General features: G+C 53.9%; 1 protein-coding gene across 2 annotated transcripts in view; it reads right to left on the bottom strand.

Moving 5' to 3' along the window:
* ADAMTS14 (ADAM metallopeptidase with thrombospondin type 1 motif 14) overlaps nucleotides 1–13,856 on the bottom strand; it is an 86,743-nt gene extending 72,887 nt beyond the window's left edge. For both annotated transcript variants that reach the window (XM_030798071.1, XM_003271202.2), the window contains exons 1-2: nucleotides 13,478–13,856; nucleotides 11,346–11,785 (exon numbers count right to left, since the gene is read on the bottom strand). In XM_030798071.1, coding sequence (XP_030653931.1) covers nucleotides 11,346–11,785; nucleotides 13,478–13,559 — 522 coding nt within the window. In that variant the 5' untranslated portion in view covers nucleotides 13,560–13,856. The remainder of the gene's footprint in view (nucleotides 1–11,345; nucleotides 11,786–13,477) is intronic.
* Between the last annotated feature and the right edge of the window lie 279 nt (nucleotides 13,857–14,135).

Genomic DNA, 14,135 nt, shown 5'->3' with positions numbered 1-14,135 from the left:
GCGGGAGTGGCTTGGAGGGGAAAGTGACAGGCTGTTTCTGGACAGACCGAAGGTGTAAATATGTGGCTGGCTTAAAAGCAAAGGCTGACAAAGGCCTTCAGCCACCCGTTGGAAACAGAGTTTGCATTCAGACCAACCTGGTCCTAACAAACGATCTCAAGTCCAGACATTTCTCTAAAAAGGGGCCTGTTCTACTGCCCCATCAGCCATGTTACTGAAAGCAGAAGAAAATTAGACTGCAGGGTTTTTAAATGTTCCATGACAAGTAATGTGTACATAACAGCAGCCCGCTCTCTCTCCAATATTTTGAAAATGGATAAAACAGCAGCACTGGTGACTTGAGTCTGAGAAACACCAGAAGGTTCCGTTTGAGCATCAAATCCCACTAACTGGGCCATTGACATCTGTTTTTCTTAGTTGGCCTCCCAGTTTCAGGGAAGACAATGACATGCAGAAGTTGAGCAGCCCTCCCCCTCACAGTGGGAGCCTCATAAACACCTCTACTCAGTACCCCCAGGCCCCTTCACCTCCCACCACCATTAGACCAATCACTTTTAGCATTAATCATTCTGAAGCTGTTGCCACGGCTACCGTATCACGGGACAGCACACAGATTACGACCTTGAGTCTCTGTTCAGATACACTTGGTCTTTCCACTGACAGGAGAGGCTGCCTGGAACTGCGGGAGGAACATTGCCTGGGAGTCAGAAACCTTGGTCCTTGCGCGCCCTGACACCTGACACTCACCTGCTACTCCATGACCCTGGATCTCCTCCCCGACTTGAGCCTCGGCTTCCTCTGCTGGAAAATGAAGAGGGAGCTAGAGGGCCCCAAAGCCTTTTCCAGCCACAGCTGTCCCCAACTCAGGCCAAAGTCAGGGTGAATGGTGGAAATTACACTGAGCTGGGATCCATGCAGGTTTTCATAACACAAGGGTATCTGCAGGCGCCTGAGTTTCTGTTGACAGCGAGCTCCTTGGTGCTGCTAAGGATGAAGCAGCATGTAAATATTATCACTGTTGTTGTTTTTAGGGCTTTGAAAGCAGGGCAAGACCCACATGCTGAAAATGGAATGCTGGGCCTGGTGGATGGTTTGGGAACTTTCCACTGCAGTGCCTGGGAATGTGGAATCTCCCGGGCCCTCACTGAGAGCCCACCCTGGGCCTGTACCACCCTGGGGCTGGAAGGCAGATGGAGAGACAAGCACAGCCCCCATCACTCTCACCAGCCTGCTAAGCAACCCCCAGGCCGTCTTCCCTCCAGCCAGTGCCTGAAGACACAGAGGAAGAAAAACAAAACCAGCCCTTGCTGGAATGGGAGGCCGGCTCTGCTCCGGAGGAGCTGCAGTGAGGTGATGTCTGGCTTTTATTCCATATCATAAATAAGTTATTAATCCAAGGCAGACAGTGAGGCATGGTCATGAGGAGACAAGGGAGGTAAAACTGCAAGATCAGACTGGCTGGAGGACTGGAAAACCACCCAGGACCCAGGCCCTGGGCCTCCGCTCAGACAGACAGCAGCCCAGACAGGAGGGGGCCTCTGGAAAGCAGGGGGAAGAGCCCTGGCATGGGCGCCCAGAGAGCTGGAGACAAACCTGCTATGGATCCTGCCTCAGTTTCCTTATTTATTCTAAGACATCAGCAATAAGAAGAAGAAATGCTAACTTTTATTGCTCCAGGCACTGTGGTAGCATTTTAAGTGCATAATTTCTAACCTGCAAAACTACCAGTTAGGGACACCCACTTTACAGATACATAAACTGAGGCTCAGAGACGTCAAATCACTTGCCTAGGGGCAATGTGGAAGAATATTTGCAAAGATGGCTGCAACTTGTCCTCTTGTTTCTGTGCACTATCTCTTTACAGTGAGACTATACCTCTCCTTCCCTCAAATGGAAGAGTCCATTGCCCCACCCTTGGAAAATTTTGTCCAGATTTATGGCTCGCGTTGACCAGCAGAATGTGCAGAAGTGACCTTACGCCATGATATGGTTTGGATCTGTGTCCCCACCAAATCTCATTCCAAATTGTAATCCCTAATGTTAGAGGTGGGGCCTGCTAGGGGGTGATTGAATCACAGAGTCGGTTTCCCATGAATGGTTTAGCACTATCTTCTTGGCACTGTTACTGTGACAGTGAATGAGATACGGTTGTTTAAAAGTGTGTAGCACCCCCTCCTCTCTGTCTTGCTTCTGCTCCCGCCATGTGAGATGCCTCGCTCCCCTTTGCCTTCTGCCATGATTGGAAGCTTCCTCGGGCATCCCCAGTAGCGGAAGCCGCTATGCTTCCTGTACGACCTGCAGAACTGTGACCTGATTAAACCTTTTTTATTTCTAAATTACCCAGCCTCAGTTATTTCTTTATAGCAGTGCAAGAACGAACTAATACATGCAATTCTCAAGACTAGGCCTCAAGGGGTATTCCAGCTTCCACCTTCCCCCTCTTGGAATGCTACCCTGAGACGGCCTACTGGAGGATGACTGGTCACAGAGAGAACTGAGGCCGCCTGGCCCACAGCCAGCACCATGCTGGTCATGTAAAAGAAGCCAGCTTGGGCCCTCCAGCCCGCCCACCCTTCAGCGGAGCACAGCCACGCGAGCAGGCCGGAGCAGGCAGGGGAGGAACCACCCAGCCCACCCACAGAGTTGTGAGGAAGGACACAATGTTGTTTTCAGTTCCAAGTTTTAGACTTGTTTGTTACACAAGAATGATAACTGATAGTCACTCAGTTTCCCACCCTGCCTATTTCCCCAGGAGAGCCTGTGCTGCCCACCTCCTGGAATTTGGCTCGGATCAAGACACTCCCATGCAGACCACAGCCCCTCCTCTGTGTCCTCCAGGACCTCACATTGCCACAATCAGGAAGCAGTGACTTCCTCTTTCCACACTGAAGACCCACACTCACCCTGACAGGCAGGTCAGGAGAAGCCCCCTTTCTCTCCAAAGACTCCCTTTCTTGTTTCGTGTGCTGCAAACACGAATTGCCAAGAGGGACCCAGTATTTCCCAGGGAATTGGGTTATCTAAGTGGCAAACAGGAGAAACCAGCTCGCACTCTCAGAGAGGGTGTGCAACCTGAAGACAGAGACTCGCTCACGAAGGGAGTGCTGAGGGCGAGGAGGTAAACGGGTTTCCCCTGCTCGCCCACTCGGCCCACAGAGAGCGACTGCATGGGCACATGCAGGGGGGTCTGAGCCCGGGGACAGCGTGCCACAACGGGCCTGCAGGGCCTGCCAGGGCGCAGGAGGGCAAATGGCAGTGTATGTGCCTCAGCAGTCACCACCTCTGGCCTAGGAGCAGATGGCCAGACAGCCACGGAGAGGACGACAGATGCTGTCCCCTCATCTAACTACAGGAGTTTATGCCTCCTCACCCAGACGGTTGTCCAGCAGGCCCAATGCTGAGTCATGAGGACACACAGGTGACCACACTCTGCCCTGAGCCTCTGGGAACTACAGGTGGGAATGTTCACAGCCAGCAGCAAACCGAGGGAGAAGCAAGGTGCACCCTGAGAAAACTAACGGGCCTGAGGGGGGCCAAGACCAGCACGGGCTCTGTGTGCCCCACTGAAAACCCAGAGACCCCTCTGGGAGTGGCAGCCAGAAAAATGGGGTGCTCTTGACTTCTTTCCTGCCACCATCCCCTCAGACCTGGTAAGCTCAACCAACCAGTAATCCACACCATGTAATAGCAACAGCTGAGTGTACTGGGGACTGCGCTGAGCCCTTTACCCACATGACAACTCTATGAAGTGATTACTATTATGATCCCCACTTTCCAGATGAGAAAACCGAACCACACAGAGGTGAGCTAACTGCCCAGGGTCACAGCATGTAACAGGCAGAGCTGGGATTTCAGCCCAGGTGGTCTGGTTCCAGGGTTACACTCACCCCCAGCACATGCTGCTGAGCTCACAAGCAACCCAAGGCCTCCAGCTAACAGCCTTGCTGGGTTTGGTTCATACAATGGCTTAAGAATTACCTAAAAATCCATATTTCCCATTTCTCCTACAATACTCAAACCTCTTATAATACCAGAGTGGCACTGGAGTGGGAAGTTCCTCTCTTGTTTGCCATAATCCCACCACCCCTAGGACTACCCAGTCCTCTTCTCTTTCTTCTGTTACCTACTTATTCCTGCTGCATCTGAAATTTCCACCTCCTGCCCCTCCAACCCAGGGGCCCAGCCTTATGCTCAATGCTCCAGGAAGTGCACACATTTAAGACAGTCTCTGATTTCTAGGAACTGGTAGTTGAAATGGGAGATACATCAAGTGAGAGGACAGGGAAGGTGTGAACAGCACAGCAAAGGCAGGGGACTGAAAAGTGAGGCGAGAGCAGGCCAGCCTGGGCAGGGCAGGGGCAGGGACAGCGGTCTGTGAGCTGGAGCTCATAAGGCTAGAGAGGCAGGTCAGCAAGGTAGCAAGGCCTGCACCAACGTGGGGCCAGACACCAGGCACTGGTGCCCCCTGCCCCTCCCAGGGTCGCTAGGCACACACGTGTGAGGGCAGGAGGCCTGCAGGTCAAGATGTAAGGGGACAAGCCAGCTGGGTGTCTGGGAGGGGATCGGTCACAGTGAGACAAGCCTCCACACTCCACACCTCCAAAGCAGGGTGGAATGTGGAGCTGACCTGCGGCTTCCCAGGGCGCCCCCAGGATGCCTACTCACTCATCCAGCCAGTCAAGAGCGGCCCCCAGGGCAAGGACAGGTGTTTAGCACAGGAGACCAAAAAGCCACAGACAAGTCTGCTGTGCACCAGCATCGAGCTGGAAGGATGAGTGTCTTTCTCAAACACTAATGTGACTCCGGTTTACAAACCTCCATGGCTCCCCATGATGCCAGGGGTAAGGCCAAGCTCCGTGGTGAGGTTGACATTTTCCAATTACATTTTCGCCATTCCCCCTCTCCCATGGAAAGCTGAAATGACATGCCATTTCCTGAATCCTGCAGAGACACAGGATTTCCTTCCCTACAGAATGACTACAATTCTCACTCTATGGCTTTGAAAACTCCTACTGATCCTTTAAAACCCAGCCCAAATGTCCCCTACCCTGGAAGCCTTCCCTGAGCACCCCTCCTTCTCAGTACTCACCTCCAAGCCACCCCTGGCATGCACTATGCTTCCCTGTATTCCCACAAATCACTGAAGCTTATTATGGTCTGTGTTGCTTTTTACTGTCTACTGTGCACTTCAGCCTCCCCTTTAAACCGTGGGCTTCTGGAGTACAGGGGCAGAGGGCTGAGTTTCATCCCTGCATCCCCAGGACCTTGCCAAGAGCCAGTCAGATAATGCCAACGATCTAGATGTCATTGCAATAAAGGGACTCTGATGATATTTGTAATATTTATCATTGTTAATAATTACTGTTAAAAAGTAATCATGATTGGCCGGGTGCGGTGACTCATCCTGTAATCCCAGCACTTTGGGAGGCTGAGGCAGGTGGATCAGCCAAGGCTGAGGTCAGGATTTCAAGACCAGTGTGGCCAACATGGTGAAACTCTGACTCTACTAAAAATACGAAAATTAGCTGGGCGTGGTGGTGCACGCCTGTAGTCCCAGCTGCTCAGGAGGCTGAGACAGGAGAATCACTTGAAACCCAGGAGGCGGACATTGCAGACTTTTATCCATTTTTTAAGGCCCTGCCATAAACCACGTCCTGCACTTTGCCTTATCTCATTTAATCCTCTGAACAACCCCATAGACAGCTGTTCCTCTGCCCTTCCTACAGATGAGGAATCTAAGCATAGGGAGATGAAGACGCTCACTCAAGGTCCCACAGCTCATCTGTGCTGGAGTGAGCACATTCTGCTCTTTCCCCCAAACTAGAATATTTCCTTGGAATTACGAACACCACCTTTCATGGGGCCCATCCATAGGCCAGGTGCTTTTAGTAACAGGTTTATTTTATTTTATTTTATTTATTTATTTATTTATTTATTTATTGAGACAGAGTTTCACTCTTGTTGCCTAGGCTGGAGTGCAGTGGCACAATCTTGGCTCACTACAACCTCCACCTCCCGGGTTCAAGCGATTCTCCTGCCTCAGCCTCCTGAGTAGCTGAGATTACAGGCATCCCCACCACGCCCGGCTAATTTTGTCTTTTTAGTGGAGGCGGGGTTTCTCCATGTTGGCTAGGCTGGTCTCGAACTCCCCACCTCAGGTGATCCATCCATCTCAGCCTCCCGAAGTGCTGGGATTACAGGCATGAGCCACCACACCCAGCCAGTAACAGGTTTATTGAGATACAACATACCGTATAATTCACCCACTTAAAGTGCATATTGTAATTGTTTTTAGTATATTCACAGAATTGTGTAAACACTGACACAATTTTAGAATATTTTCAGCCTCCCATAAAGAAGCCCCTTACCCTGAAGTTTTCAACTCCCCCAGTCCCACCCCACGTTGTAGTCCCATTTTAAAGACAACAGGGCGGTGCTCAAAGAGCTTCTGTGACTTGTTCAGTGGTGAGCAGCTGGGCTGGGATGCAGCCTCCCCTGCCCGTCCCAAAGCCGTCTGCCAGGGTCTACTCAGTATAACCCGTCAAAAATGCAAGATCTGCAGAGAGTGGAAAACAGAACCAGATGGTGACAAATCTTACACGTGTGGCTGCTTCCGCGCCAGGCCCTGACTCACAGAGGCACTGAAGGCAAAGGGGGAAACACGGTGGAGCCAAGCCCTCGTCACCCTGTCGCAGGGCTTCAGGCCCCAGGGCCTGGGGAGGCACAGATGGCCGTAGGAGAAGCAACCCTTCAGGATGCTGGTGGCCTGGATTCTAGATGGGCACGATGAGCATGCAGCCCCACTGAGAAGCAGGGACCCCACTCTGTCAACCCCATCCTTGCACGCCACAACTTCTCCAGGATCCACAAAGAACTGGTCCCCACCCCATGTTCCTTCCAGGTGCAGAGCGTTAGTGGCTCTGAAGAGTGGCCCGTCAGGTCACTGCTGACACCTGGACACATTCCCAGTCTGGGACTCTCAGGTCTAACAGCATCCCAGGCTAGCTGCCCCCAACCCCAGAGGAAGCACTTTGCAGGCAGGACCAGGCCCCGCCCCCACATCCCTTATTTCCTGCCCCTGAACATCCTCAAGACTGGCTGGGTCAGTCATTCTGCTGGTCAGGGACCTGGCACTATCTTTCATGTTTATAATGTCTGAACAGTCTTGAGCAATTGCTACCTCCTCCAGGGAACCTTCCTAGATGCCCTAACCAAACTAAACGGGTCCTTCTCCTGCTGCCTCTCACCAGATTCTCAAGTTTGCTTTTATGTCTGGGTCCCCATTAGCCTACAAACTCCTCCAGGGCAAGGGCCCTGCTTTTTCATTCCTGGATCTTTCTCTTTCCCCTCCCACAGCTAGGACACACAGAAGGCCCTCCAGAACAGTGGGTGGGAAGTAAGATAAAGCATCCCATACCCCAGTGTTAGGCATGAATTAACCGCAATGCAGGAGGGAGCCATCAACTACAGGTTTACAGGGGCCTGGCTCCAAACTCCAGCAAGGTCAGCCCCATGCCACAAAGCACCAATGCCAGAGCTGGAATAGGTCTGAGCTTACACATTCCAGCTTCCTTAACGCACCCAGGAGGCAACTGAGGTCCAGAGAAGGGGCCAGCTTGCTCAGAGTCACACAGCTACATCTCTCAACTCCTAGCCCAGCCTCTTCAAGAGAGCAACCTGCCCCATCCCTGCCCCACACCCCTTCTTCCATCCTGCCCTTCCTTCAAGGTCAGACCAAGCCCCCCTGCCCGCATGTCTTCTAGGGTCCACTCCCCAGCCCCACCTGACATGGCATTCCTTCCTCTGTCCAACCATCACTAGCCTGCTCAAGCTCTTCCGCCTGCCCAGAGGGCCTTCCCCACCCTCTGGCCCCAGCAAACTTCTACTCATCCTTCAAGGCCCAGTTCAAATGTCACCTTCTCTGACATCAAAGAAAACAGTCACTCCCATTTACTGAGCACCCATCCCCACTGTGTTCTAGAAGACCAAGTGAATGTTGAAACTACTGGTGGGTTTCCCCCTGCGTGGCACCCAAGTTCCTCCAGGACAGGGACCTGACTCTCTGCAAAGCAGGAGTAATAACAATATCTGCGTACACACTTCACAAGATTGAAGGAAGCAAAAGAGCTTTGTAAACTATAAAGTCCTGTGCTCATGGAAGCTATCTGTATTATCTTCGTAGCTCCACCTACGACTCAGTTTCCTCATCTGCAAATGGATGGAGTTAATAAAAGCACATACACGTATGCATGCTGTGTCTGTGCCACAAGAAGGACTCGTTACTGTTGCTCTCATTATCTGTGTCACTTTCATTTTCTTTATGATCTCCTGTGGACTTTGTCCATGGTCAGCACTCAGTACATATTTTTTGAAATGAATGACTTTGGCATTTGAGATGTTAGAGAATATGGGATTAAAATCCAGAGACCATGTAAAGATGCAGAGTTCAATCTTATCAGAAATGCTACACCGTGGCCTTTGAGTCCAAAGGTGAGCTCAGCTGGGTCACTGGGACACAGCCCCTTGCTGTCACGGGACACAGGGCTGTTTCCTGGAGTGGGCGGAAAGTCAAGGAATCCCAGCCTGGGGTGACCTCTGTGCTGGCGGCTCCAGTGGAAGGCCGTCAGGGAGTTCCACTCCCAGGGCCTGGAGGGGGAGGCGTCCAGATACTGGACTCCAGGACTGGCCTCTGGAAACAGCCAGGGTACATGTTGTGGTCCAGCGTGAAGCTCAGCCCAGTGAAGTCCATTTCTGCCCCTCACCAAGGGGAGGGGGACCCAGGCAAGTCACTTCCTAGAGCCTCAGTTCTATACCAGCTACAGAGCAAGCCTACAGAAGCCTGTACCTGGACAGCCTCTGAGACCCGATCCGGCTTCAGCAAATGCCACACAGAATTGATTCCCATCTTCCAGGGAACATCAAGTATAGCCCCTCTTTGGACAAATGAGAAGAGTAAAGCTCAGAAATGGGGGGGGGGGGTGATTTGCCCAAGGTCACACAGCTAATAAGAACATTTACTCAGAGGCCACCAAAAATCAGCGACACCCTCTGAGGAATGCCCAGCCCCAGGCCCACTGAACAGCCCTACCTCCACCATCTGCGAGCCCCCAAAACCAGAGCATGACAACTTGTCACCATATACGCTACACCATGTAGCCATGTGATCGTGCTTCAGGAGTGCTAGCGCAGGGTCCTTCATGGCCCTGGTCCCTGTGGCACCTAGTGGTCAGTCACTACTTGTCAATGGGCTGCTGAGCTGGTTCAATGACAAGGGAGGTTTTCGGGATGCAAAGGGGGTAGGGAGTTACTTATTATTAGTGATGGTCATCCTCAGTTTAGGTTCTCAGCATATATTGAGCATCTCTTCTGTGTCTTGCTCCAGGAGGGCAGCCAGAGAAGCTGGAGCCCTAGCTCTGTCACTGAGGAGCTTACAGCCTACCTGTGTGATGACTTTAGAAGGAATTCACCATCTAATTCAGTGCAGCTGCTGGCTTGCACCAGCACTTTCTCTCTATCTGCATGGATACTGTATCCCTGGATGATTCCTAACATCACTTGGGATTTTCAATCAAAACCTGTGGCCATGGCATAGCTCTAGCCAGCAGGGTGACCAAGGGCCCCTGTGGCACAGAGCTGCAGAGCCAGAGTGGGCTAGCGGCAGAGGCTCAGCCCAGACGCCTGACAAGGCCTTGGGCTCCCCCAGCTGCCCTGACAATCTGCTTTCTCAAAGTCCGCTCTCAGGAACTCTTGCATCAGTTCACCTGCAGAGTTTGGTAATGATCAGATCCGGTCCCTCCCCAGAGAGGCAGATTCTGCACCCCTGACAAGGTGCACAGGTGATTCTAGTGCATGCTCAACTATGAGAACCAACTACCGTTAGATAAGCCCTCTCCATGAGGGCCCTATCACCTTCAATGGGATGAAAATTTATTCTGGGGAAGGCAAAAATATTACACCTTTGAATATATAAAGCACAGATAGATATACAGTGTATAAGCAGATATTCAGTGTATCTGTGGTATTAAAATTGCATGAGGAAAGCCAGGCACAGTAACAAGCACCTATAGCCCCAGCTCCTGGGATGCGGAGGCAGGAGGATGGCTGGAGGCCAGGAGTTTGAGGCTGCAGTGCCCTGTGTTTGTGCCTGTGAATAGCGACTGCACTCCAGCCTGGGCAACATAGTGAAAATCCACCTCTAAAAAAAAAAAACCTCATCGTGGGGTGGACTGATGACTGGGGGGAAATGTCTAAAACACTTAGGGGTACATCATGATAAAAGGTGGAAAGCACTGGTCTAGACAGAGGCAGCCACGAAATCAGCAAATAAGACATCTCCTACACATGAGACGATGGTGACAAATGCTCCCCACCCTGCCAGTGAGGAAGGAACCCACAACCCCTCTCCATCTCAAATTTTCTCGGTCTCAAAGCTGAAGGGCAGATGAGCAAGCGGGCCCCTTCTTGGGACCCATCAGCTCACATCCGATGTCTCTGGGGCAGGGAAGAGCCGCCCAGCAGGACCTTGAGGCTGCTGTGCCAGCTCACAAGGGCCTGCACACTGAGGAGGAGCAGCGAGGGGAACCAGAGCCAACCACAGGTGGGGGCGAGGAAGACAGCCCACCCCATGGCTTTCTGGTTTGTAATGTGGAGCCAACTAGCAGAGGCACTCCCAGACTCTGGGAAGCAGCGCGGAAGCAGTGGGGGTCCTAGGAAAGGGACCACACAGAGCAGCCAGGAAAGAGCAGGCTGGCTCTGGGAGGAGAGACAGGGAGCAGAAGAGGAAGGACACGACATCACAATGTTACAAGACATAATAGCAGCTGCTAACTGTGCCCGCACCACGAGCGAGGCAGGGGCAGCCCCCAGTGCACTGCCCAGTTAGGCGGGCCATATCATTAACACCCACGGGTCAGCTCCAGGAGAGCAGAAGCCACGTGTGTCTCAGGCACCACCGTACCCCCAGCACCTAGAACAGTAAATATGTGCAAAATAAATAAGGGAAAGAACCACAGAGAGGTTAACTCATCCAAATCCTCACAGCGAGGCAGTGGCTCAGCCACAGTTCCAACCCCAGTGTTTCTCTGCACTCAGAGACACCAGCCAAACAGCTTGTGATCCAGGTGGGTCCATGGAAGGTGAGGGGTGAACACCATCCCAACTTGGCCACTTTACACCTGGCAGAGCATGAACCTAGTGGCGCACGGGGGCGGGCGGCACTCCCTCAGGAAGGCAGCACCACCCCTGTCTTGGCCCAGACTGCAAAACATGCCCATAGCAATCTCAAAACCACGTGAGCAGGGCATGGGAGGGGGAGGATGCAGCTTAATGAAAGTCTCATCCCTTACCAATCCATCACAGTTGCTGATGGCAACAGCTGCCCCAGGCATTCCAGTGACACCTCCAGTGTACACACACTCCTGCCGTAAGGGCTGCCGGAACAGCTCCCGAAAATCCTCCTGCCACTCCACTGAGGATCCTGGCACTACCAACCTCCGATTGGGCCGCAGGTGCAAGTGCAGTTCCTTCCCGAAAACAGTGACATTGAAGTAGAGGGAGTGGCGCCCCGCCCTGCCAGGCCACAGGGTCCCTCCTGGGTGCAGAGGGCTGCGAGCCACCCGGAGGTGACTGGAGTGTCGTGGTAGTGTGGGTGGCGTGTCCACTACCATGCTCCCTGCAGAGGCTGCTGCTGGGCCAGACACCACGTGGGAGAGGAAGCGTCCCCGAAAGTCTGTGCTGCAGGGCACTGTCACACCATAGTCACTGAGCTTTCCAGAGAGGTGCAGCTCTGTTGGAGGTAAACAAAGAGTCACTTCAATGCAGTCGGTGCAGAGGTAAGGGGAAGTCGGAAATCCCACGAGGGCAGGGAGGGATAGGAACTCTCAGTGTCACCCTTAGATGGGCCCCTTAGCCCGAGTTCACCCATTTTCCATCCATTGCTTCCTGAGCTCTGGGATTCCTACACTTGGATGAAGGGTGTTCAGGTACCTTATGGAAATATCACTCCCTGTAGCCCCCAGGTCCTTTTTAAACTTAGCAGAAGAAAGCAAATGATACCAGACAGAGCCCGGTCACTAGCAACAAGACTTCCAACCTTGGGCTCTGCCTAGAAAAGGACTAAAATTCCCCAAAAGCCAACAGGGCAAATAAAGGGAAGAGCAGATCTGCCCAAACTCCCCAGTGTGCTGAAATCACCAGCCCAGGCTGGGGTAGGGCCCTCCTCCCCAAGCTTCCAAGAACGCAGCTGGCAAAACAAACACACCTAGAAACCCAGGGGACCGTGGGCACGTGTCAATGAGAAGGTGGGGCTGCAGAGGGGAGGGAGTGAATGCGCGGTTCTCTATTTTTCCAAGGTTAGAAAGAAAACTTTTTAAAGCAGGACAGTGGCCACTGAGATCTCTGCATGGCCGAGCCCCAAGCTGGATAAATATAGATCTTCAAAAATAAAAGGATATACAGGGGGTGACCTGCCCACTTGGGCTGAATTAACTGTGAGGTCATGGCCCCATGCTCCAGGCCACATGCCAGCAGGCCCATCCTCACACAGCTCTCCTTGAGCCCAGCCAGGCTGGGCAGGAATGACAGCTCCCTGGCTTCCAGGCCTGGTGATTCATGAATGCGAGTTTGGGAGGAATTTTCATTTCCACACAGCTCTACCTCTCGTCTCCCCAGTTCACGTCACTGATAAAACATAGAAAGTGATGTTTCCTGAAAATCCCCCATGCCCACAGCTCTAGTTTCATCCCCATTATAGCAGAGGACCCCCAAGACTGCGGCAAGAGAGAACCCACTCTGGCACATGAATAAGGCTCACAAACAAGGAGGGAGCCTGCCTGGAAATGACCGACTCCTCCCCATGTTCAGAGCCACCAGGAGGGTACCCCATGCTGCAGGGCGGGAGTGGAGTGTATCTGGTCTGTACGCGAGAGGCCTGTGTCCGCAGCGTTTGACAATGCTACGTTGGGGACAGTGGAAGGATGTGCGTTTCTGTGCAGGAGCGTGAGCGCCCCGCATGCTCTGCAGTAGGAGGCAATCACCTGTTAGCCTTATTCTGGGTATGTAACAGTCACACACACACACACACACACACACACACACACACCTTGCACCCATGCTCACACAAGTTGGAGACAGAGAAGACATTGAAAGAGAAAGACACACAAGCCAGAGAAACAGATTGGGGAAGACGGGAAAGAAGAAACACAGAGAGACAAAGAGACAGATACGCTGCTCCTAAGAAGAGACTCTATGCTCCCAAATTCTCTCCTGGGGTCTCTGTCTACTTCTAGTGCCAGAAAGGGAGAGAAATCACCGGACAGTGCCGTGGCACAGTGGAAGGAAAGACAGCAAATCAGCCCAGAGTGTGCACACTGCCTCCCACCCGCGGGAACCCTGCCCGGGTGGCTGGGGCAACCTTGGGCCACCCTGACCGCGTGCACCCAGGACCCCACGGGCCCCCGCGCGCCCAACCCGCACGCACCTGGGTTCCGGCTGCCCGAGGCGGCGCAGAGCGCACAGTGCAAAGGCAGCAGGCAGGACAGCAGCGCGCGGAGTGGAGCCATGTGGCCGCGCTGGGACGCGGGCTGGGCAAGCGCCCGAGCCCCAAGTCCCAGGCTGAGGGCGGCGAGGCTAGGGTGCGCCCTGGGCTGTCGGAGCACCGGCTGGCTCCCGCCGCTGCCGCCTCAGCCGCCTCCCCGCCTAGCAGCCTCCCTCCCGCCGGTTCCGGGTCCCTTGCGCTGCGCCGCCGCCTGGACCGCTGGCTCCGGGCGCGCGAGGCTGCCGGCTGGAGAGCGGAGCCGCTGACGCGCCAGCGCCCCCGGTGCCAACTGCCGGCGGGTCGGTCAGCCCGCCCGCGCAGTGACGCTCCGGGACTCCGCGGGAGCCGGGCGAGGGGGTGGCGGGGCGGGCCGGGGGTGGGCACACCGGGCGGGGCGGGGCCGGGCGCGGGTCGGAGCTGGGGCGCCGGGCCCCCGGGGGCGGGGCGCGCGGCTGGGGAGTGCAGCTGCCTGCGGCCGGGAATCGGAAGTGCCACGCGGAGCCAGAGCAGGGGCTCCTGGCGCACGGACCGATTGTCCCCTCAGACGCCTGGGATCCCCGGAGTTGTGGCCCGAATCCGCTTTCTATGGCTGCTCCGCCCC

This window comes from Nomascus leucogenys, chromosome 18 (genome assembly GCF_006542625.1).
Source record: "Nomascus leucogenys isolate Asia chromosome 18, Asia_NLE_v1, whole genome shotgun sequence".
Taxonomy (NCBI): Eukaryota; Metazoa; Chordata; class Mammalia; order Primates; family Hylobatidae; genus Nomascus; species Nomascus leucogenys.
Note: the sequence above shows the minus strand (reverse complement) of the source record. Positions and strands in the feature narration are given on the sequence as shown.